The sequence below is a fragment of the Pezoporus wallicus genome, unplaced genomic scaffold (genome assembly GCF_028554395.1).
Source record: "Pezoporus wallicus isolate ANWC-B61680 ecotype Strahan unplaced genomic scaffold, APGP_CSIRO_Pwel_v1 contig_7835, whole genome shotgun sequence".
Lineage (NCBI taxonomy): Eukaryota > Metazoa > Chordata > Aves > Psittaciformes > Psittacidae > Pezoporus > Pezoporus wallicus.
The window spans coordinates 1,463,588-1,486,937 of record NW_026636866.1 but is presented as its reverse complement, the minus strand read 5'-3'; the positions used below and the strand labels follow the sequence as shown (position 1 = coordinate 1,486,937).

The window sequence follows — 23,350 nt, the reverse complement described above, 5'->3', positions numbered from 1 at the left end:
ATATGAAAATGTATCTGCTAGAAATTAAAGATGAGCTTTTAAGAAGGCCTCCTTCCCTTCCTTCATGACCATAACTAGCACAAGTGAGAACGGTGTAGATTGATGGGGGGGAAAGGCTATAAAACCTTTCTGCTCCTAAAATGTAGTGGATGAAAAAAGAAATTAAAAACAGTTAAGTCTGTTCTATTTAGAGTTCATTCTATTTGAAGAAGACAAACCAGCATCTTAGAAAAAAAGATAAGGTTAGCACTGCTCTTGATGGGAGCTGCACTGAGGGAGAAATAATGCATAGTTGGGTTGGCTGAATACAGCACAAGTGGTCTCATAAATGTGAAAAGCAGATCTATCCTTGGTCCCTAGGCAACACTGATGCTCTGACAGGTGAATAGGTGTAGTCTGTTCTATCAGGCTTGGTCAGATCATAATTTTCTAGGATGCTGTTGTTTTAAACATGTTTTATTCTGCCTGGAGGGAAGGAATTTTTGGTAGATGATAAGAAAATAACATAATTATTTCTTTGAGTTTTTCTCAAAAGTACCTTCAGTGCAGTAAATACTATCGAGACCTTTCACTGTCCTCTGTCCATCTGGAGAAAGAGTATTTGTTTTTCTATGATATGACCATCATTATAGAAGTGTCCATTGTATTTACAGGTACTTGATTCATTCTAGAAGATTGAATGCATCTTGCACTTATAGGTGGAAAAGTGAAAAAACCCAAGCAAACGAACAATGAACCTTTTCTAAATTATTTATATATTCTGAAAAAAAACCCACCAAGTATGTTTATTTCCTTCTGAATCTTCAGACAACTGTACTATACTTGATGTATACCCTGGAGGTAACTGGCTTTGAAGCAAGCATTCAACATATGATTAATGCATGTTAGAATTATCTTTCTGCCTTTACTCAGTGAGTCCAGGAATTGGGCTGAGAAAGAGTCATAATGTAAATAAGTATCTTTGACAAGATTCAAAAAAAAGTGGCTATTTTCAAGTATCCTTCACCATCGCTTATTTGCAGTCCCTGAATAGCTTTCTAAAGTCTTCTGCAAACACATAAACGAGAGGATTGGAGTATAACATCAGCTCTGAAAGAGGTTTCAGCACTGTTGCGGGAAAGAAGCAGCAAAGAAAGTTCTTTAAATTCATATGTGAATCTTATGAGGATCTTACTCTGTAGATTTTCTGTTTTCCAGGGTTCGTGATCTCTGTAAGAAGGATAGAAGGAGTTTTCACGTTGCCACTGCAGCTTTACAGGCAACTCTTGTAGCACCCAGCAGTTTGCTCACCCATCCCATTTTACCCAGTTCTGCATTCTGTTCCCGCCCTACTCAGTCCTAATACCTAGAGAGTTCTTGAAGTGGTCCCACTGAACCACAGAGATAGCTTGGCTTTATCACAATGGAAAACTGCTCACGGTGGGGCTTCCACATGGAGCGTGGGGAAACAGCCTGATTAGTGCTGTTGTATTTTGTTATTTGTTACAGTACTGGTACTCCTGAGCAGAAGTTTTCCAGTCAGACTCATGAGCAGCAAAACAAGCTAAAGTCATGTTGAAGCTTGCCTCTTTTTTTTTATCATTTGTGATTTATGTCAGTGATAGTAAGAATCTTTGTGCTTTTCAATAACAAGGCACAGATTTATAGATCCTGCAGAAATTGCAGCTGTGTTAGAGAGAGCAAAATTTAATCTTTGGCCTTCCATTTAGTTAATTAATCTTTTGGATTTATTGCTGTTGTTGCAGGCTGCAGTATACAGTGGACAAAAACATTAATTTGGTCTTTCATTGTTGAGCAGTACTTCTGTTTTGTAAAATAACTGATGTGTGCCTTGAAAGAGCACAAGGCATTTAGAATATGTAGCCTATGAAAATCATTCAAATGCAAAGAGTGACAATGCATCAAAAATTATTATGGTCAATTTCATACATTTGGAAAGATTTTTTACTAAGCTACAACTGAATTCTTTCTTTAATTACATGAGAGAGAGGTGGAAAAAATTTTTTTATTAGAAAAATATAGAATAACCTGGAAGAAACACTTTAGGTTAAGAAATAATATAGTGCCTACAAGGCAGCATTATGGCAGTAAGAGAATGACAATTATTGAAGGCTGTTTAGGTGACTCATAGCTTTAATTTGTGTTTTGCATCTAGTTTACACAATTAAATCCTTGTCACACTACAATAATGCTTTATATTTACATAGGGTCTTTCATCTAAATGGCTTCCAAAGACCCTCATATATTGGTTTGTGTACAGTTTACATCAATTTAATCTATTAATACAGCTATCTCTTTAATGAATTATAGCAGCTATCATCTGTGTCCATATAGTAAAGGCAGTTTTAAGAGGGAAAATACCTTCAAAAACTATAGGAGAGATTAGGGAGAATGTAATACCAAGTTATAATTTGCCCTGACTGAAAAACTGATAATTAAATTGCTCATGCGGAGAGATTGGTATAAACTGCAGCTGGTCATGTCCTGGTCAGCCCCTGATAGGATCACAGCACATTTGGTCATTGTGCTGAGATGAAGAATCATCATATTTACTTTGTTTAATGCACAAATGTTATGCTGCATGTTTCCACCTAGTACTTCACCTGCCTAGTTTGTGAAACCTGATGAGCTCCAGGAGCCAGATTACTTGGTTTATTGTTAGCTGTCAAAATGGGCTTTATGTCCCAGTGAATTCCACAAGAAATGTCCATTGTTGACATTTATGATTCTCATTCTTGATTGCTTGAGAATGCAGATCTTTCTGATTGCTCTGAAAATTCATTTGTCCTTGTGGATATTCCAGACACAGAGCTATGGTAAATACACTGTTTCCTTAACAAATAAATACTGGCCACTCATGTAAACACATTATGACAGTGTGCCAAGTAAAAGACACGAAGAGCAATCAGATTGCAAGAGACTGTATAGCTTGTCTTCATATCTTCAAGAAAGTAGAGAGACAAAAAATGGTTACAAAAGCAGTGGATTTATAGAATCACAGAATCATAGAGTAGTTAGGGTTGGAAAGGACCATTAAGATCATCCAGTTCCAACCCCCCTGCCATGGGCAGGGACACCTCACACTAATCCATGTCACCCATGGAGTGGGTGAAGGACAAGTACAATAATACCATTTCCCTGGGGAATTTCTGATAGAGACATGAGAATTAATATATCCCATTATTTTTCATCTCTTTTGATATATAGATGAGAAACATTATAGTAGTGCAAAATACCCTCAACTGGAATATCACCCTGACAAATGCAAATGGACATGCAGTTTTAATTTGTTTGCTCTTGATTGGGAATCACAGCATGCAGAATATTAATGAGCCATGGGGTAGCAATCACCAACCCCAGACACATTTATCTTGCATTGTGTTTGCTGATTGTGGCAGCTCTTTAATTTGGGTATAGCAGTACCCCACTCTGAGACAGTTTTTCAGTGACTTCATAAAGGTATCAAGCTTATTAGTGCATGCTCATGCTGCTGCTGGACAATAGACATTCCGGTGATTCTGATATAGTTAAGTTCATTTGCTCCTCTGCTCTGAGAAGCCAGTAAATAAAATCTTACTTATTACAGAAGCTTTAAATAAGGCTGTCAGACAAGAATCCAGTTTTCATACAGGTTAGGTACTGTTTCCAGTTTTGTTTGAGGCTGAGATGAAGTTGGTGTGTAGATGCTTGTCTCCTTGCTATCTGTTTTCTGAGTCCTTTGTTGTAAGAAATGTAAGCTGCTTTTTTCCAGCTTCAGGGACCTCCATGCCCAGTAAAACCATCTCTTTGATCTTTCACAACAATGTCCAGTGGTCAATACCTACTTCCCATCAGTTCATCATGACAGCAAACATTGCTTGCTCCTTACATTTTCAAGTCTATTTTTGCTTCCTCACAAGCTATCCTCACATTCTTGAAGGAAATCTTCATGCATAACTATATTTCCTTGATGTCTTTCATTTCCCTGGTAAAAGCCCCCTTTGCCTACAAAAACCTGATGATTAGTGTAAACTGCTGGCAGCTATCTGTCACTCATTGTTTCTTTCTCAGTTGTGATCTGTTTGTTGTCTGTCTTTCCATCCTTTTACATAAGTTTTTTGGGACAGAAAAAGAGGAATCAGGTCTTTTTCTTCTTTTTTTTCCCTATATTTTTAAAACTCTAAATACAACAGAATTACTAAAATTTCTAAGCTGTGTATGTGATAAGCACAATAAATGACAGTACAGCATATCACTCCACAGAGCAAGTTAAGCTTGCATATTCAAATGCTCAGTAGTAGTAAGTGTGTAGTGTATAGAGCTCCTTCCAGCCAAATGCAACTCTGGCCCAAGGTATTTGTAAGGTTGTGTTGTTTTTTTTCAAATGGGTCCAGATAATAGCAGTTTAAATAAAGTACAGAACTCATCTATTTTATTCTTAATTTATACTGGTGCTTAGGGAATGTGAAGATATTTAAAAAGAGTAAAATCAATTAACTTGTGATCCAATTATTTATGTTAACCACTATGGGGTTTTATTTTAGAGCACTGAATCAGATTCTCCAGTTAAGCACTGTGCTTTGAGAATATAAACCTTGCATTTGGAAATATGATGAGCCTCTTGTTATCTTTTCTCTATTTCCAAATCTAATTGCTATTTTTGTCCTTTCATAGTTTTGTTTTTGAAAGGGACCCAGAATAAATATAACAGATTTTTTTTAAATACTATGAAGCTTATCCTTAATATAGAGGTAGCTGAACAAGCAAAAGAGTTCACCTTCTAGATAATATACACTGTATTTTTTTGGGCCTCTCTGTTTCACAGTAGATATTTGTCTTCTGCAATCACAAATCTGTGATTTATGACACGTTTCACATTATAAATTTAGAGCAGGTCCATGTGACAACTTCTGCTATTTGATCATTCTGCTTTTTCATCCAGTTTGAACAGATTTTCTTCTAATGTTCCAGACAGCTTCAAACACCCTCAGTGTTTATATGGTCATTTCTAAATGCAAAGAGTACTCAGAGTGTACCACTACATTTGGAATTCTTTGGCTTGGCACAGTCTTCACCTGTAGCCATTGTCATTTCCTTGATCTGCGGGTGTCACAAACTCTGCAGTTTTATGCCCTCAGCAAGTTTATGTGCCCTTTCTACTACTAACTCACTGCAACTGAGTCTACTGAAAGCCCTTCCTAAATGAGGAAAAGGTAGGAATGTAAAGGAAAGCCTGCTCCAGCTGAGATAACCTTGATATTTTTAAAGTGACATTCAACATATTTTTTGAACTAGCTGGCACATCATGGCAACCTTTTCCATCGTAGTCTGGCACTTGTGGGGTAAGCATAATAAATTCATCTCACTGGCTTCACAATTATGTGTCAGAATAAAACAGCCAGATCTGTAAGTATTTTACTCTAACAGCTCTTACTGATCCCAAAGTGATGCAGGGAGTATTGAACATTTAATTGACTCAGACTTGTGGATTAAGGAAAAGGTCTTTCAGAAGGATCAATATGAAATAGGAGCAGATGCACAGTGAAATCTAAGGGTTCTGTTCCGTAGGTTTACATTCCTTGAAGTCTAGTCACCTTTTTACAGTTCACCTTTTGGCTGAATAGGAATTATTTGGTACTGACCACTTGTTGGGAAAAGTTCTGGCCCTTATGGTTCTGATGTCTTGTTTTGTACATCCTCAAACTGAGACAATATGAAATAATACAAAAATATCTATCATCAGGCTAATTAGCTATTTTTTATTAAAGTAAAAAGTGTCCAAGTGTTTTCCAGTGACAGCATTTTGCTGAGCAGGAAGAAATACAATCATGGTAATAATTCCGTGTTATATCCAAGAATCTTAATAAAGGATTTTCTTTTGATTTGTTTTAACGCAAATGAGAATATTGTTATACTGTCATTTAGAGTTAATTAAACTGCAAATGAGCTTAATGATCTGTCTGAAACAAAGCTCAATCACAACCTGTTACATATTAATGATCAAAATCAAAAGAATCTTTAAATTCTTTGTTAAATATACCAAAGAAGATAGAAATAGCCAGTCATTAATGTCATCCTTTTATAACATCAGGTCTGAGGCTGGAAAGCTTGAACTGAATGCATGAACTCAAATTATACATCTAAATTAAAAAAGGATTTAGAAACATAAGTCAAATCTATCGGAAAAAATGAAAACAAAGATAACTGAACACAGAAAAAGACATAGTTTTCTCCTCTGTACTTTACTATGTGGAAATCCATTTTGCCTAGTATTTGTCTAGATTGCGAAAACCATATATTAATAAAATGCTATTTTCTGGATTTAATAGTCTCACAAAATCTGTAGTGTTATGACTTCATGCAGTTTATGAGACAAAGATGTTTAGTCTATTTAGGTCCTAAAGCCACTTGGGTAATTTTTGCCCTAGAGTTGCCACTGGCAACGTGGTATTTAATCATGTACAGGAAAGACTGCACCATTAAAGTTTGTAATTTCAGAGTTTTGAAGGCCTGACCTCTAAAAGTGCGAAGATTTTCTAATGTTCTATAATGATACTGCTGGTGTTCAGCACTTTTCAGGACTAAGTATGTTACCATTCTGGTTTATCCACCTACAAAGCAGGTATTATCATTCATATACAATGCTTTTAGCGTGTCAGCCTCAAGTACTTGAGAGGGGAGGAGTATTATTAAGTCTGACCCCTAAAACCTTTTCCAATGGTTTGCTTAATATCTTTCCTGCATAAATGAGACTGATGTTGTACACTGTTTGTCTGGATAGTAAATTAGAATTTTCTCATAGGGCTTGGCTAGCTGAATAGTACAGCAGTGCAAAAAGATCATAAAAAATTCTTCCACTGAAAGAAGAAACTAACACTGACTTTAACTTATAAAGACAGAGTGGTAGCATGAGGTCCAATTACTTTGTAGCCTCTTGGAGAATCCTCTCCAAAACCAGTATGGTAACAATTTTTGTAAAAAAATGTTTTATGTATTGATAACAGTGTAGTGAAAAAATAATATGTGTGGTGTAACTTATGAAAATAATAGTCTGAAATGCAAAATTGGATTATTTGTAAATAATAGTACATTTGAGGGCAAGAATAGTCTGTATTTGTGAGTTTGTGTTCTGCTTAGCTATGTGTATATTTTCCTTTCTGTTAGCATATGCACATACGCAACACTACATATTTTCAGGGTTCACTTTTCCAGTAATTTGAGATGAACTGTTGTCTTGTGATCAGAATCTTGAAAGCTTGATTCCTGTTACATTGCTGCTTATCTCCCATCTATTTAATGGAGAGTACCTGCAATGTGCTACCTTATATTTCACAAGTGAGAATGTATTATTTAGAGCCTATAACATTCCGTTTCAGCTAAGAATTACATCTTTCTCTTGTTGTGGTAAATAATTAATGCTGGCTTGGATATTTCATGTGTGCATGTGTGGTCATTAATTGAAAACAATAACAATTTCCTCTATGTTGGTTTTCCTTTTTTCTAGTTTCTTGCTACAGTAAAGGAGGGAATCACAGGTGTAATAGTAAACTTAACCATTCGTGACCAAGATGACCCAGCAACTGGAGCATGGAGAGCTCTCTACACCATTATTAATGGAAATGCAGGACAGAGTTTTGAAATCCGTACCAATCCCCAGAATAACGAGGGAATGCTTTCAGTTGTCAAAGTAAGAACCGTTTGCTGTTCTACTATATTATTACTGGTAGGTCCACCCATTGGATTTACTGCATAGGAGAACACACAGCAAGGATTAGCTACTCAAAAACATGTAGTTGTCTACCAGCCCTTGTCCAAACAATATGTATAACCCTTCTCTCACAATAACCTTTTTTCTTTAGTTATAAAGACACGCCTGTTGCTAGCTATATTTCCATTGTTCTTAAATAACAGCTGGCTTTTAGGTGAGCATCGCAATTAATAGTGAGACTATTTTGTTTGTGACTGAGGGTATGATTAGAATTCAAGGGCCATATATTGCTCTCAGAGAACACAGATGCTAACACCAGGGAAATAAAGAGATGTGCCTTCTGACTGAGGATCTATTTTTGTTCCCTTGTTTGTAAAGTCTTATGAAAAAAAAAATCATAATTTATTGCCTGTCTTTGTTTGAAGATAATCCTATACCTCACACTTGAAAAAAAAAAAAAAGAAAAGAAATTAGCTGTTTGCTGCCTCTATCAGAATTTTCTCTGTTTGACTCCATATTCAGTTCTTAAGACAAATGGCATGTATTTCCATAGGGGTGCTTTTGATTTCAAGACAGGATTTGAGAAAAAAAACATAAGTTATTTAACATATGTAGCTACTAAGTATGACTAATCTGTTTGCTGAATACATATTACACCACAAATATATGAGAATTATATGTATGAGGTGTGGCAAAAAAGTATATGGTCTTGGATAGAGGGACATCTCCATCTTTCGTTGTCTATTATATCCATTACCATAAATGCACTTTAAAACTGCCATTGTGTTTAATGCTAAACTCTGACAATGTATCAGATGTAAGGAATGCTGTTGTCTTTTTCTGGCTAATTCTATCTTCTGAAAGTTTGCAATGGGGTACAAGGAAAAAGTGGTTAGTATTGTCCTAGCACCTTGCTCTCTGATTTTATTATATGTTTTACAGCCTTTAGACTACGAGATTTCGGCATTTCACAGGCTGATGATCAAAGTGGAAAATGAAGACCCACTGGTTCCAGACATAGTATATGGCCCCAGTTCCACAGCAACAGTTCAGATCACTGTTGAAGATGTGAATGAAGGCCCAATTTTCCACCCGAACCCGATGAGAGTGACAAAACTAGAAAATATCCCTATTGGCAGCAAGGTGTTAACGGTAAATGCCACTGATCCAGACACTTTGCAACATCAGACTATCAGGTGAGTGCAGTACCCTCTAATTTTCATCCATCAGAAAGTGAGTATGCCTTTTGTGCCCAAGAATTTGGCTACCGGCGCAGAATTAGAGTTGCTGTTTTACACAATACCGCAATACGAAGTGGCAATTTATCTTTTTTTCCTGCAATGGAGAGACTTAATATGGAAACAAAGGACTACAGTAGACAGGGGGAAGTAGTTTTCTGGGCTATGAGATTGCTGCAGTAGAACAATTGAATGCCACAAGCATTAGACATAGCTTTGCATACAGTTTCGAAATTACTTTTAACCTGCTTGTTTATTCCTTTTCCTTCATGAGAGCCAGAAGAACATGTAAACATTGAAAATGTGTGTAGAAATAATTATGTCTTACATATGGTTTAAGTCAATATATGATCATTTATATAATGTCCCTCAGCAAAATAATGACCATTCATCCACGTTCAAGGGCAGAGAAATTATTTCTCAGTGAAACACTGAAGCTTACAGTTTAAGCTTTTAGTAAAGCTAAAACTTGGTATTTAAGTGGCGCCATCATCTTACATTTTGATCCACCTGCTCTGGTCTTCTGGTTTTTAGATTTGTTGAAAAATGGAAGGTAAACCACTTTCTTCCCTAATACTAAATTAACTTTCCAGACAGCTTTTCTCAGCATTTGAGTGTTGCAGGTTAAGCACTATAACTAGAATCTATATCTATGTTTATTTTTTCATTCTTCTTTGTGAATCTAATTTCCCCTAGATAGAAATGTATATAAACGAGTATAAAGATCTTTGTGAGAATTATGTCAAAGCTTTACCTAAACAATGTGCACTGTCAATCTATACCATAGATGCATGTTTCTTTACTATCACAGGGTTATTTAACAGTGATTGTGTACTTCTTAAAGAAGGTTTGATATATGTTCTATAAAAAAAAACAAATTTCTGATATTGAAGATGTTCTGTGTCAGTTACTAATGATGGTAAACATGCCATTACAAATGGCCTCACTGACAGCCTTGGATTCGAATGATGAGGTGAATTTACACAAGTGTGTTTATTACCAAGGAAAGAGGAAAAAGACAAGGCAGATAATTACAAGTTTCAATTCTCTGCATCACCTCAGAAATACCTCAGCAGCGTTACTCAGAACCCAGTTTGTGTAGGGAAAAGATATTTTGGGGTTGGGACTGAGTTTAAGAATCATAGAATCTTAGGATAGCTAGGATTGGAAAGGACCTTAAGATTATCCAGTTCAACCCCCCCCTGCCATGGGCAGGGAAAGCATACATATTAAAAAGCACACATGTTGAAGTTGTCCACAACTTTATTTTTATGGGAGATAAGAGAAGTTGTATTAATGAATGTAACAGTTGATTTTATGATGTTAAAAGAGAAAAGGAAAAAGTATAAGGATTTGGTTATCAAAACCAACAATCCAGAAAGTGTTAGCTGAATTTTTCCCCTTGACCTCCTGATTTTGTTGAGTTTCTCATAGTTGCATTCATACTGAAATCATACCAATGACTTACTGAAAGCTCTGTTGGCTTTGAGTGTTTTTTGTAACCAGTTGAACAACATAAACACTTTCTGGAGTGCACAACATCTCGCAGCTGGCTGCAAAGAAACTCTCAGATCTTGACTATAATTAGCTCATAATCTAAATGGAATTTTCCCAGAAGTTTTTCCATACCAGCATGGCCAAAACCTGGAAGGTTTTTAGCCAAAAGTAAGATTTTTCTTTTCTTACCCTCCATGTGTAGAAACAAAGAGCAGAAATAAGCTAGATTGAATTGAGAATAAAGCATGATCAAATACGGAAATGCAAATATGTAAATGGAAGTGGCTGTATAAGAGGAAAATAACGCAAATGTGATGGAAATCTGGGAAATGTGTAAAATGATTCAGGAAAGGCTAATCTGACTGCCTGTATATCTTTTTGATAAAATAACAGGAAAACATACACCGTCATTTTTAAAAGATGTTTTTAACCTTGGCAGGTATTATTGAAACATGGAGCTACTAGCAGTGAAAATGGAAACCTGTACTATGTCAGAATAGTTCCTACAAGCAGGTGTGTGGTTAGGCATAGGTCCAGGACTTCTACAAAAAATTCATAACAGGCTACATGGTTCTCAAACTATGCTGATATAAATTATATCATCAGTATCACTGGTATGATTATACTGGTAAAATGAAGGCCAAGCAGGCACAATACATTCTTTTAAATGAGATATTGCAATTGCACTAAATATTGATGACCATGGATAAGTAATGTTTTGTGTCTGCAAGCAGTAACAAATACCAGATTTGATTTTGTGTGCTGTGTGAACAATGTACACCTAACCCAACAAAGTATATATCTGTCCAAAATGTGTAGACAGATACAAACAGAAGAACAGCAGAGAGTAATATTTTTTTTTCTTTCAAACTGTTACAACTGAGCTATGTCTAACCACAGGGATATTTTTAATTAGTTTTCCATATAAACCTTGTAGGAGGGGCTGATGATTATTTGTAATCAGCAAATTTAGTTACTCTACTAGATAAAGCATGATAAATGCATTACAAAAGAACCATGAATAGTGCATTGTGCCATTGTCCACATCTAGATTGAATTTATTCCTTGAACATTGCATATCTGAATCAGATTCAAATGACTTATCTCTTGAAAAGCATGGCTTACTTTGTAAAAATTCTGAAGACAGCTGTACTTTTGAAGCAATTTTCTTTCTTATTCTTCAGCTTAAAGTGTTTTTTGAAGATTGAAAAAGGATTTGATTTAAAAGCTCAAACACGCTGGCCAAAATGTATTATACTGAAAAAAACAGGACTCCAATATTTATAAGACTCAAAAGCATGTACCTTGAGCCATGGCTATTTGTTTACCTACAATTAATTAGCAGTGAACTTTTGTGGTATCAGATCTTCTCTGATCTACTGATGTTAACATTCCAAAGAAACTCCAGGTAGAGGTAGGCACATCATTCTGGAAACAAGAAACACAAGCTCATATTGTCCAGCTAGATAATGTAGACATCAAATTTAATCTTACTCTCACTTATAACTGTTTAAAATTAGATTAACGTTGACTTTCAGAACTATTCTCAGCTCCAAGACCTCCTATGAAAAGTCTGCAATAAGTACAGTGAGTTTTATACTATGGATGTTGTAGCAAGGAAGGGCCAGTGGTTTAGTCTGAACACGTGCCTTTGGATGGAAAATAGCTTGTGTTCCACTATGATCATTTGCAGAAAGTAAAGGAACCTGTTCAAGTTGGATCACTTTTCTCAGATTCATTAACCTATTTCTTTTTTTTTAAGTATTTAATTCCCTCTACAGTTTCTAACTTTTTCAGAATTAAAAAATGAAAGAAATCCAGCAGGCCCCATTTTAATTATAACCCAACAATTTATTAATAGAACAGTAATGAAGTTTCTGAAATTTGATTTCTTAATCAGGGATCATTGTTATTTTTGTGCCAGATTTAAGAGTTTAATTTTGGGTGCTTCTTCCCAACCTCTGAAATTTTAATCAGAAGTTTCAAGTGTACATGTCAATGAGAAGTTAAAGGCTAAATTTAATAACATTTTCTACCTTGGGAAATTAAAAGAAGAAACTCACTTTCTGAAATCTGTTATTAACAGCAGATCTTAATTAAACACAGTTACGGTCCTCAGTATTTGTCTGTGTGAAGAGATTGGTTTCAGTATTTTTCCCTTTTCTGGATTCAACAAGTCCAAAATATTACATCGTTAGACTTTTAACTATGTGTAAATAAGTTGTTTACTGCAATGTGTTTGTAATTTTTAATTAAAGCAACGCTGTTCTCTGGTTTCATGCTTTATCATGGCAATATATTTTTATTACCTACTGTGCTCTTGGATTTTAAATTATTTATATGAATATATTATCGTGGTATTTATTCTCAGTAAGCAATGTGACTCAATGTTCCAGAAATATCTTCACAAAAAAAAGTTTATTATAACTCTAAAATATACTTAATTCATTAAGTAGAATTAAAATGCAGTATTTGAAGCTGGAGAAGTTAGAAATAGAACCCAAACTGCAATGGGTTTCATAGGAGTATGAAATACTGCCAAAAATATCTGAAGCAATATATGTAAATAATATACATATTTGGGTATAAGTAATTTTCATATCTGCACCTCAATCCAGCAGACCCCATGTAGTATAAGTGGCTTCTGGAAGCATAGGTACATTGAATTAGGGGTGAAGTCTCAACTGTAGAAATTTGAAGGCAAATTTTTTGCTTGGAAGTTGGCATCCTTTTTTTTTTGGTTCTCGTCTTCTTATATCACCTTACCATTAATTTCCAATTTCCAATTGTTTCAGATTAGTCATTTCAGATTAGAAAAGTCTGTGACAGATTCATCTACCCAGCTGCTTGCTAACCCACAGCTTGGACATTTGGCTTCTGTAGCACTGCTGTTGGACTGGCTGTGTGCTTGATAGCTCTGCTAGTCTGGAAATATGCGCAAAGTCACACTTACTGCAATCATTTCCAAATAACAAATAGTGGTCTATCAGAAAGATGGATAGGCTCTGTTTCTCTTTACATTAAGTGCATTTTTCCATACAGCAAAGTAAGTGTATATATTAATGAGGCTTCATCCTTGAACATCAGACCAAGGGGATGATAAGGCTAAATCTAACACAATTCAAAGTGGATGATCACTTTCGTTTATTTGCACTTTTACCAAAAGCAACTGGACATCGGACTTGACATTGACCTTGGGAATGGAAACGTTTACTACTAGACCACATTTTGCTTTAGATTACATCATCATAACTTTGGTGTTAGTGCCTATGGAGTTGGTGGAAGTCAGTGAAAATGTTCCAAACTTCTGTTGGTGGCAACCATGAACTGCATACTCTCTGTCAAAAATAAATACTTAAAATTTTGTAAAATAGTGCTGAAACTACACTGAAGGGGGATTTATAGCTCAATGAGTTTCTTCCAAATCTTAAATACCCAAGAAAACTAAGGAGAATTCACTTGAAAAGGCAAGTTTATTTCTATTACTTCCTTTTGCTGCTAATCACCACCCTTATACGTAATGAATATATAAGCCATGAATTGCAAAGGCAGTTCAAAAAGCCTTTTTCCTGTCTCTTGCCAGGATTTTTTCAGAGATCCCAAACCTCCTCTGAACAAGGATGAGGCTTCAAACCACATTTCTGACAAACACTTAAGGGATCAATTTTGCATACTGTGTTGCACATCAAGCCTTTTCAAAGCACGTTTGTTGCAGGTGGAGGTCAATAAACTTGCTTTTTGAGATAACACTACAACCACTTACAGAAGTGCTATATAATGAGACGGAAGTCTAAGAGTGAATGCTTAAGATGTGACATACTTAGTCATCATTAAATATGTCTTCTAGAGTCTGAAGGACTTGCCTTTAATTCCTAACAATGGGAGATTTGTTTTCCTTGCGTAGACAAAAGAATAGTTCTATTATTATAAATGATTGGCTGAGCCATGCTCTCAGCATGCAGCATCAAAGTTTTTCACTGTAAGTTAGACCCAAGAGCATCTTAAGTTGGCTCTGCAGTTTTATTTATGGCCTGCCTGAACCCAGCCACTGGGAATTTGCAGTGCATGTCTAGATCTGAAGTTGCTGTATATTGGACAGTGCACACTGTTTTTCTTTTCTCTGAGTTAGACAGAAAGCCAGGTAGAGAGGGAATCTACTTGAATCTGCTCTTCTGTCTTTCCTGCAAAATTGTGAAATACAGAAGCACTACCTCTAGAGAGCTGCAATACTATGCCAGAAAAGGAGAGATTTAATCACTTCTGAAAGACAGAGTTTGGCCAATTCCCTCATGCTACAAAACTATCACCTATAATGGCAGGTACTCACTAATCAACTGTTAGCTCAACCGTACTCTACACAGTCTTTATACTGAAACTGTTTCTTGAATATATTAATACTATTTGTGTAAGTAATCACTATGATATATTTCTGTTATTGTAATGATATTAATAACTGAAGGAAAAAAGTAACGAAAAAAGACATTGTCTTTTTTTTGCCTTGTTTTTTGACCAAACTGACTTCCACATTTTTTTTACCAAACAAAGCAGAAAACTCCTTTTTCCCCTTGCAGCAACCTCTCTAAGCCTTCATCGTGGTGGGAAAGAAGCAAAACTGTTTCTAGAATAGCAATGTACCTCCTTTATTTTCCCCTTATACCCTTGACCACTGTGATGTAACTCTAGAGGGGTGATAATGGCTTAAGAGTAAAATCAGGCCCCATTTTTCCCTGTTCAGAAGATGACTTGTAGCTGGCCAGCACTGTGCAGATACACTGAATCTGAAATAGTGTGGAGGAAGCAGCTGGTTATAAAAAAGAAATCTCTGGTAGGAACTGAGACGAAACTGAAGAGAACAAATGACTAGAGTAAAATCCCACTGCCAATAGAATTAAAAACTCTGCCAAATCTGGAAGCCAGGTCCTGTAAAAGCTGTGAACAGCATCTAACACTGACCATTCAAGAAAGCCACTTTCCACTCTGTCAGCTTCAATATTGGAGCTTTACTATTACAGGACTTTCTTTTCCTATGAGTAGTGAGCGGATGTCGATAGTCCACCTCCCAAAGTCTGTTATTTGGTCCTCACAGGCATCCCCTGTGTTGCTTAATTTACAGCCAACCTGCCAACACCTCCCCTTCAGCATCTTGGAGAGTCCCCAGGAGTCTCTGATTCCTAAGTTGCTTCTAGTGCTTCTCCTGATGTCGGACGCCTCAAAGTCTCCCCTGTTGTTTTTGCCCTCTTACTGATATTCTCTGCCTATGTGTTGTGGCAGACTGTAGGCCTCTCCTCTCCTTGTCTGCTTTTGTATATTTTACTGCTTAAGGACAATCCCAGCTGACCAGTTGGTGCTGAGATTTGAATATTGCATTTTGCCTTACAAGGGGGTGGGGAAACTCTCATACTTTTTCTTGTCTATGTTAAAGTCTTATCTTACTGCTTGGTTCTTCCTAGCAGTTGCCAGGTTGCTATAACACCCATTTTTGTCTACTCTCTGCAGTAGAAAAGGAGGCAGAGCAGACAGCAAATTTTCACCACGACTGAATGAAGCAGTTCACCTAAGAGCACTGTCCCTTTCCTGAGGAAAAAAAAAGAGATTAATCCTTCTCTGTTAATTAGTCACCAAAATGACAGTCTGAATTAAGCTAGTAAAGGCTACCTAAAGTAGTCCCAGGAATTCTCAATCCATTTATTCATAGTTTTGCAGGAAATGCAGCTGCCTGAAGCTAGACTTTATCACTTCTGACAATACTTGTCAGAAGATCATATTCCTAAAATTTTCCATCTGCTCTACTCTGTTGGCATAAATCATACTTAATATGTTGATATTAAAACTATAGATGATAGAATTGAGAATTTGTGTTTCCATGTAATCAAATAAGCCACAGAAACAAATTTTAACTTCCCTTGATATTACCTTAAGAATCCCAAATTCTTGATTTATAAGGATGAATGTAACATTTAAGGGGAGTTTAATTAGACTCTCTGTCTTTATCCTGCATAACAATATTATGCCACATTATGATTTCAACCATGTCAGCACTCAGAATGAATGGCTGTGAACTGTGAAATTACAGGGCACATTTTTCATGTCACTGACTAAATGATATTGCAGATCTTCTTGAGAAATATAACAATAGGATAGATCAGTCACAAGTTATGCTTGCAGTGGAAGTCAGATTTTGACAATAACTTACTTTGTCATTACTGTTCTCTTCTAGTTTCAGAAAAGGCAGGATTTTTTGCCTCTGGAAGAAGTGAAGTATCTTGATTATAATAAGTTAGCTATCAAGTCTGAGGAGGCAAGTTGGCAGAGAAGGGGGTTGTATGAATGTCTGTTAATATTTTAAAGCCATAGCAATCTTAACTTCCACTCAGCCAAGTTAGATGGGGTGTGTGTGTGTCTATGTAGTTATAACTTTTGGTGGTGCATTGATAGCAATTTGTTTGGACTGGTAATATGTAAGATTGCAGTTCCAGTGACCAGATTTATTTTATGCAAAGGCTAAACATGGAAAACCAGGCACTCAGATAAAAGTTTTCCAGGAAGACTGTAAAGCATCTAGGCCAGAATCCTGTCTTCAAGTGAAAGTACATAGTTAAGCCATTCTTGGTCTCCTCGTGGAATTCAGCCCTTCTGTCTTTAAAGCATGAAGAGACTTCAGATGACCTAGGGCAGGTGTTGTCTGTCATTCATGTCCTGGTTAGAAAAGGAAAATACTGTAAGTAAGTCCTGTTATGAAGACATGAGGTTTTAATGTTACAGCTATTTTGCCACCTCCAGAATAAGGACAGAATAAACCATGGATACACTCAGTTCAGTGGCAAAATTCCCACTGAATCTGGGTGTAGGATTTCATCTGAGATCAGAAGCTTTCACAAATGCACAGAAATTGTGTTGTAAGTTTAGAGCCACCGCTCAACTGCAAGACACACATACTTTGTGCATTTCAAGATGTAATGAACCCCGTATTCTTTCAGACTCACAGGTGGTTATTCTTGTAGTGGAATTTAGGTTCAGTGAGTGGAATTCAAGCTCAGTGAAGAAATTGTCAGGAGGTTTAAGTAGTTTTGCTAAATGGAGCTCTGCAATGTTACTATAATAGGAAAAAGTCTTGTGGAGTTCAATTGAAATTTTTTTTTTATTAACTTAGTAATAAGGATGCCAATTTCTGTAAAATAGTTTCTGAGTAAGAGTGGAATTATGCCATTTGTTAAGCAGCAGTAAGCCTGCAGATTCATTCTTGGTTCAAATGTGAATTGCTAGGGACTGACTTTCTAATTTTGTGACAATTATGCTCTAGGTAAATATGCATGCCTTCTCTACATAGAGCTAGATAATTATTATCCATGTGATCCCTTGGGGCAGCTTCATTTGGGTAGTACTTAGCATAACATTGCCTTGGAGATTCCAACCTCTCTCACCCAGATTTCATTGCGTAGTCCAAGCCCTGGGGAATTTTTACACTTTTACCTATTTTAATGGGCCTGTCAGGGTAATGTTTCCTCTTTTTTTCTTTCAAATGTGAAATTTCCAGTAGAATTTTACCTGCCTAAAGCCCATCCTCTCTGGAGATGCAGCCCTGGTCATTGGTAGCATTTTATACACAAAAAACAAATGCAGCCACAGAGTTTATCTGGTAATGCTTCAGGGCTAAACCAAGAAATTTCTGCATTAGTAGAACACAAGGTTTGCAGCTTCAAAATGGAGCACTCAAAAGTTGCTTACGGGCCTGAAATCTTCGAAGTTATTAACCAGTGTTTAAAATACATTTTAGTGGAGAAAGAAAACAACACTGTTTCAGTTTTTCATTTCTCCATCTCAGCTGCTAATTCAGTTTGACTCATGGAAACAGTTTCCGAGTTTAGGTTTTTAAGTACAAGGAAAGAGAAAAAAGAAGAAAAAGCCCACAATAACTTTAATCATTTTATGACTGTAGCCCTTTGAATGTGTCCTTCTTTGTGCAGTTCAGTGAGTTTTTTCATTTCAGCTTCTATCATTTTAGGAAAAAATAGCAAATGCTTTTAGTTTTAAAGGTCTTGAGGTTTCCATTTTTTGTCTGTCAAGTTGAAACATTAAAATTCTTCCCATAGAAGAATGCTATGGTCATGCCTTCAGCGCTACGGACATGCGCTGAGGGCAGTTGGCAAAACATTTGGATCCCTAATGACAAGGGGAAAGTGCATGACGAAGTTTAACTGTTGGGCATCCAACCTGGATTAAATAGTGAGTAAAACATAATAAGAAGCTTAGGAGAGGATTAGATACCTTTGATTTACAGAGCACTATATATTGTGTGCACTGAATGTAAAACATACCAAGCAGAAAATAAAGCTATATATGACCAAATAGTGGAAAACTTTTTTGCCTCGTAGGTACTAAACTGCAGTTAGGTATCACCTTGATGTAACGTTTATCAACAGCAGTCAGTATGGTACATTAAAGTTAAACAAACAACTGTAATTCTTCCATTTTTGGTCTTTTAAGTACTTAATCATGTAACATCTAATGAAAGCTCCTTTTGTCTCATAAACAAATGCTTTCATAGAGCTTTTTGCTCTAACTTCTTCACATTTTCCATCACTGGCCAGCAGATTTCTTAAATGACACACATTTGTCATGTTGCTTAATGTACGTCTAAAAGGGGCTTGGCTATTATGATGATGAACATGATATAAAAATTGTGCTGTATAGAGTAGATTTATTGTGGGCAGTATATCAAAGAGAGCATTCAGATGTACACCACACACTTGCCCTGATAGAAAAGATGTTTTCTAATCTCCAGAGGAGCATTACCTAGAACAGTTCAGCATGAACTCACCTTTTAGCAAATTAATAATAATTTCCCCTGTAAAGAATATAGTTTAATTTTTTATTTCTTTGAAAAGACACAGGGCATTTTTCATGGGTTGTATGCTATACGTTGAAAAATATATATAAAATGGCCATTATCTTAATCTGGCTGTACCCTGTGACATGCTTTTCCGAATATCTAGCAGAACTTAACTTCTGTCAGTATTCTGTATGAACATTTATATGTACAGGACCAAATTTGTTTTGCAGTAACATGAGTTAGACAAGGGATACAATGTTTATCCCCTTAGTGAATATAACTGAGTGTGAAATCTGACTTTTGATGGTTTTGTTCAACAAGTGAAAAGTAGTATTTCATTTTTCTAACATCTCTTGAAGGCGCAGGCAGCAAGGGAGGAGCAGGGTCAGGGAGTAGAATTCAGTGCATCAACCTATAACACATGTAATGACCTAGAGCTGATGGCATTATAAATAAAACAGCATTATTTTAATAACTTTGTATAACCATAAGTGGTTATACAGAGTCTTGAAAAGTGACAACAGCCGAACAGTTTAAAGGGAAGTCTCGTGGGTTTGAAAGATCATTTGGACAGCTTGAATGCTGCTTCGTATCTGAATTCATAGAATCTGATTCACAGAGATTAGAAAAGGTAAATCACACTTCGCTTTTCATCTGTCATGGTCATTAAAGATAGTGAGCTAGGCAAAGAAAAGAAATTGACCTAAAATAAAGGAAAAAATGTGACATGATATCCCACATTGCTCCAACATTTAGGACAGAAAGTGGCTGCATGCTTTTTGCATAGTTGGGTGTACTCAGGCAAATAAGCCTCAGGGGATTGCCTATTATTACAAAAAGAATGAAAGAGAATTAATTAAGTTTCTTCTGTGAGAAGTGCACCCATGAAGTGCATAATGTATTCAAAATCAGATAAAAAAAGAATGAAAATGTAATTTGTGTTATTATTAGCCAGGAATGAATGTTTCTTTTTCTTCAAATTATTGGATGGTAGTTTGATATTTTTTCTTTAATATTACATTCTTATTATCATAATGCTACTGAATTTCTCCCCCTTCTTAGTTATTGTATACTGTAAGACTAAAAAGTATTTTTACTCAGTGGGTATTAATTACTTTGGGACACATAACTATACAAAAGCATCAGGCAGTCTATTTTCCTACTATAAATTGTTATTTTTAAACAAAGCAAAACTAAAGAACTAAAAGGAAGAAAACTTAATTGCTGCAATAATAGTACCAGAGTGATACCTTTTGTGGAATTAATTGAGTTCTGTTTGTATGGAAACAAAGTTATTAATTTTTTGTCTCTTTACTAATTTTTAAAACCCTTTGAGAATTTCCAGTTCTTCTGGACAAAGTCAGCCCATTAATCAAACGTTAGACATCCTTCCATGTATGCTTCACGTAGACATTGATATGAAATCATCATGTTCATGAATTGTAATATGCAACTGAAAATAAGGATAAGGTTTTTTACTAGGACATCAATTTAGCACAAGTTATACCTAAGTGCCTCTATATTTTCCAAACGTAATGCCTACAAAGTGTAATTCTCACATATCTGTGTGAATAACTCATAGAATTTCCTTTAGAAATCCTTTTTGGATGGAATTATTTGCATGCTTGTGCGTGTATAAAGTATTTTTCATGAAGAAACACTAGGAATTTAGAGGAGATATAGGGAAATGTAGGCTACAAAAAAAAAAAAATACTTAATAGAAGGTTATTTAAAAAACCCACATCCTTATTTCCTGCTTTTGCACCAACCTTTAGAAAATTCAACTTTCATAATAGATGCTTGGTAGATTACATAGGCAGCAAGGAGTTGGTTGGTACCCGACCATGACCAAAATCATTCTGTCTTGATTCTGCTTCATTCTGAAATATTTTGACTGGGTTTGGAACTCCACATATCTCCTCCCTAAAGGTAGCATTGTAGGAAGCTTTGGGCTTGAGCCAGAAGAAGCCTTTCATTCTACACCTCCTCCTCCCAGTGCCATGTACCAGGAAGAACTGGAATTTCCAGAACACTGTTATTGCTTCTGTCAAGCTCCCTGCCTCAGGGATGGGCAGCAGCATTTTATTAGGTTAGAGCTAGCATCAGCGTCATGGTGGGTACAGGAGATGTGCAGATATGGGTGTGCTTGATGGGATGCCCAGGTGGTTCAGTGGGAGACCACGGGCTGCAGCACCAACAGCAACATATGGCTGTGGGGTGGCAGGAGAGGCTGAGGAGCCATGCTGCAGAGCACTTTGGGCTCACACAGTTCTCCCTGTTGACCAGATTCTCTCCAAGACATGTCAGGTATTAATTCAGTTGTTATTGTGAACTGGGAACGTGAAATATATTTCTGGGGACCCCCTCCATGTTCAGCAAAGGCAGTGCTCTAATGTGAGAAAAAACAAAATTTGAGCCTTTTTTTTTCGTGGATCAGGTTCAGCTCAACTCCCAGAATCAGTGTTTTGTTTTTATTTTGAAATCCAATGTGGATCTTTGCCCCTCAAGATTATGCCTGTCAAATACATGAAAACACACTCTTATAATCATAGGATTAACAATCAATACCTCACCAAAATAAGTTCCTGGAAAGGGAACATGCACCAGGTGCATGTTGTACACTAGCTGTCACATACATGCAGTTTAAACATTGCTGGGGGCAGTGCTGTGTGCCTGATGGAGAAAGGAGGAGGAGAGATCAGGAATGGAGCTGTTTTTCTTGCCAGGCCTCTCCGAGGCTTTTCAAAGTCAGCAGAACATTATTGCTGTCCTATCATATCTTGTGTTACGGCACTCGCCTTAGAAATAGCTGAATCTTAGAAATAAAATCCTGTGCAAGTTCAGCCAACTCAGGAACTCCCCAGCTCTGTCAGCACAGGAAACTACTTCGATTACTTTTCTGGCCGTATCAGCTTCTTCAGAGATTTTCTTTCTGAATTGCTACTTATTGCATAGTCAGTTTATTGTGTATTAAATTTTGTCCTTTCTTATGCTGGTACTTTTTTTTCCGTCTTTTTTTTTCTAAGTTATGAAAATGCCAGTGAAAATATTTATGCTGTTTCATCACAGCAAATATGTATGTAATTTATTTTCTTTTTTTCTGAAATACCTGATACAGCTAGGAGAGCCCTAGTTTTCTTGAAGAAAAACCTCATGGAATTAGGGCCCAGGGCTCAAGTAACTTTTTTTTTAAGTATTTGGCCTTTATAATGACATTTTTGTGTCCCACAGGTATTTAGGAATAAGAAAACTGCCATATGATTATATGATATCTTTTCTGTGAATTGCTGGACCTGACCTTCGCTGTAGTTACATGTTAATCGTAGCAGATACTTCACATTCCTCTTAAAGGGATGAGGGTTTCCCACGTTATCTAAGACAGAGTCTCAGTCTCTTGTTCTTCATTGCTTGGAACCTTTCACTCTGTCTTTTCTGACCTTAACTTCACAGATTAAGCAGACATTTTCTTCATTGCATCTCTATTACAACTTTAACTAACTTTGATTTCAAGGTTGAGGTTTGTGAGTCTGGAACTTCCTTTCTAACAAAATGTGACCTCAACACTAAAAGGACATGGAACTGTTAGAACAAGTCCAGAGGAAGCCATGAGGATGATCAGGGGCTGAAGACAGGCTGAGAAAGTTGGGGGTTCTCATCCTGGAGAAGAGAAGCTGCGTGGAGACCTCAGATCAGCTTCCAGGGGCTGAAGGGGACTACAGGGATGCTCGAGAGTGACTCTTCATTAGCAACTGTAATGACAGGACAGGGGGTGATGGGTTTACACTGAAACAGGGGAAGTTCAGGTTAAAAATAAGGCAGAAGTTCTTTGCTGTGAGGGTGGTGAGGCCGTGGCACTGGGTGCCCAGAGAAGTGGTAAATGCTCCACCCCTGGCAGTGCTCAAGACCAGGTTGGCCAGAGCCTTGGGGAGCACGGTCTAGTGTGAGGCATCCCTGCCGACGGCAGTGGGGTTGGAACTGAATGATCTTAAGGTCCTTTCCAACCCAAACCATTCTATGATTCCGTAACACAATGTTTGTCTTGTTAGTATTTTTGCTTTCTGGGGCTATGATCCAGATATCCGTGGTAGATTTCACCAA

The 23,350-nt window shown here is 36.6% G+C and overlaps 1 protein-coding gene across 3 annotated transcripts in view; it reads left to right on the top strand.

Annotated features, from left to right (window-relative positions):
- Window positions 1-23,350, top strand: part of CDH13 (cadherin 13) — a 482,776-nt gene that overhangs the window by 417,064 nt on the left and 42,362 nt on the right. For all 3 annotated transcript variants that reach the window (XM_057401919.1, XM_057401917.1, XM_057401918.1), the window contains exons 9-10: window positions 7,484-7,666; window positions 8,630-8,883. In XM_057401919.1, coding sequence (XP_057257902.1) covers window positions 7,484-7,666; window positions 8,630-8,883 — 437 coding nt within the window. The remainder of the gene's footprint in view (window positions 1-7,483; window positions 7,667-8,629; window positions 8,884-23,350) is intronic.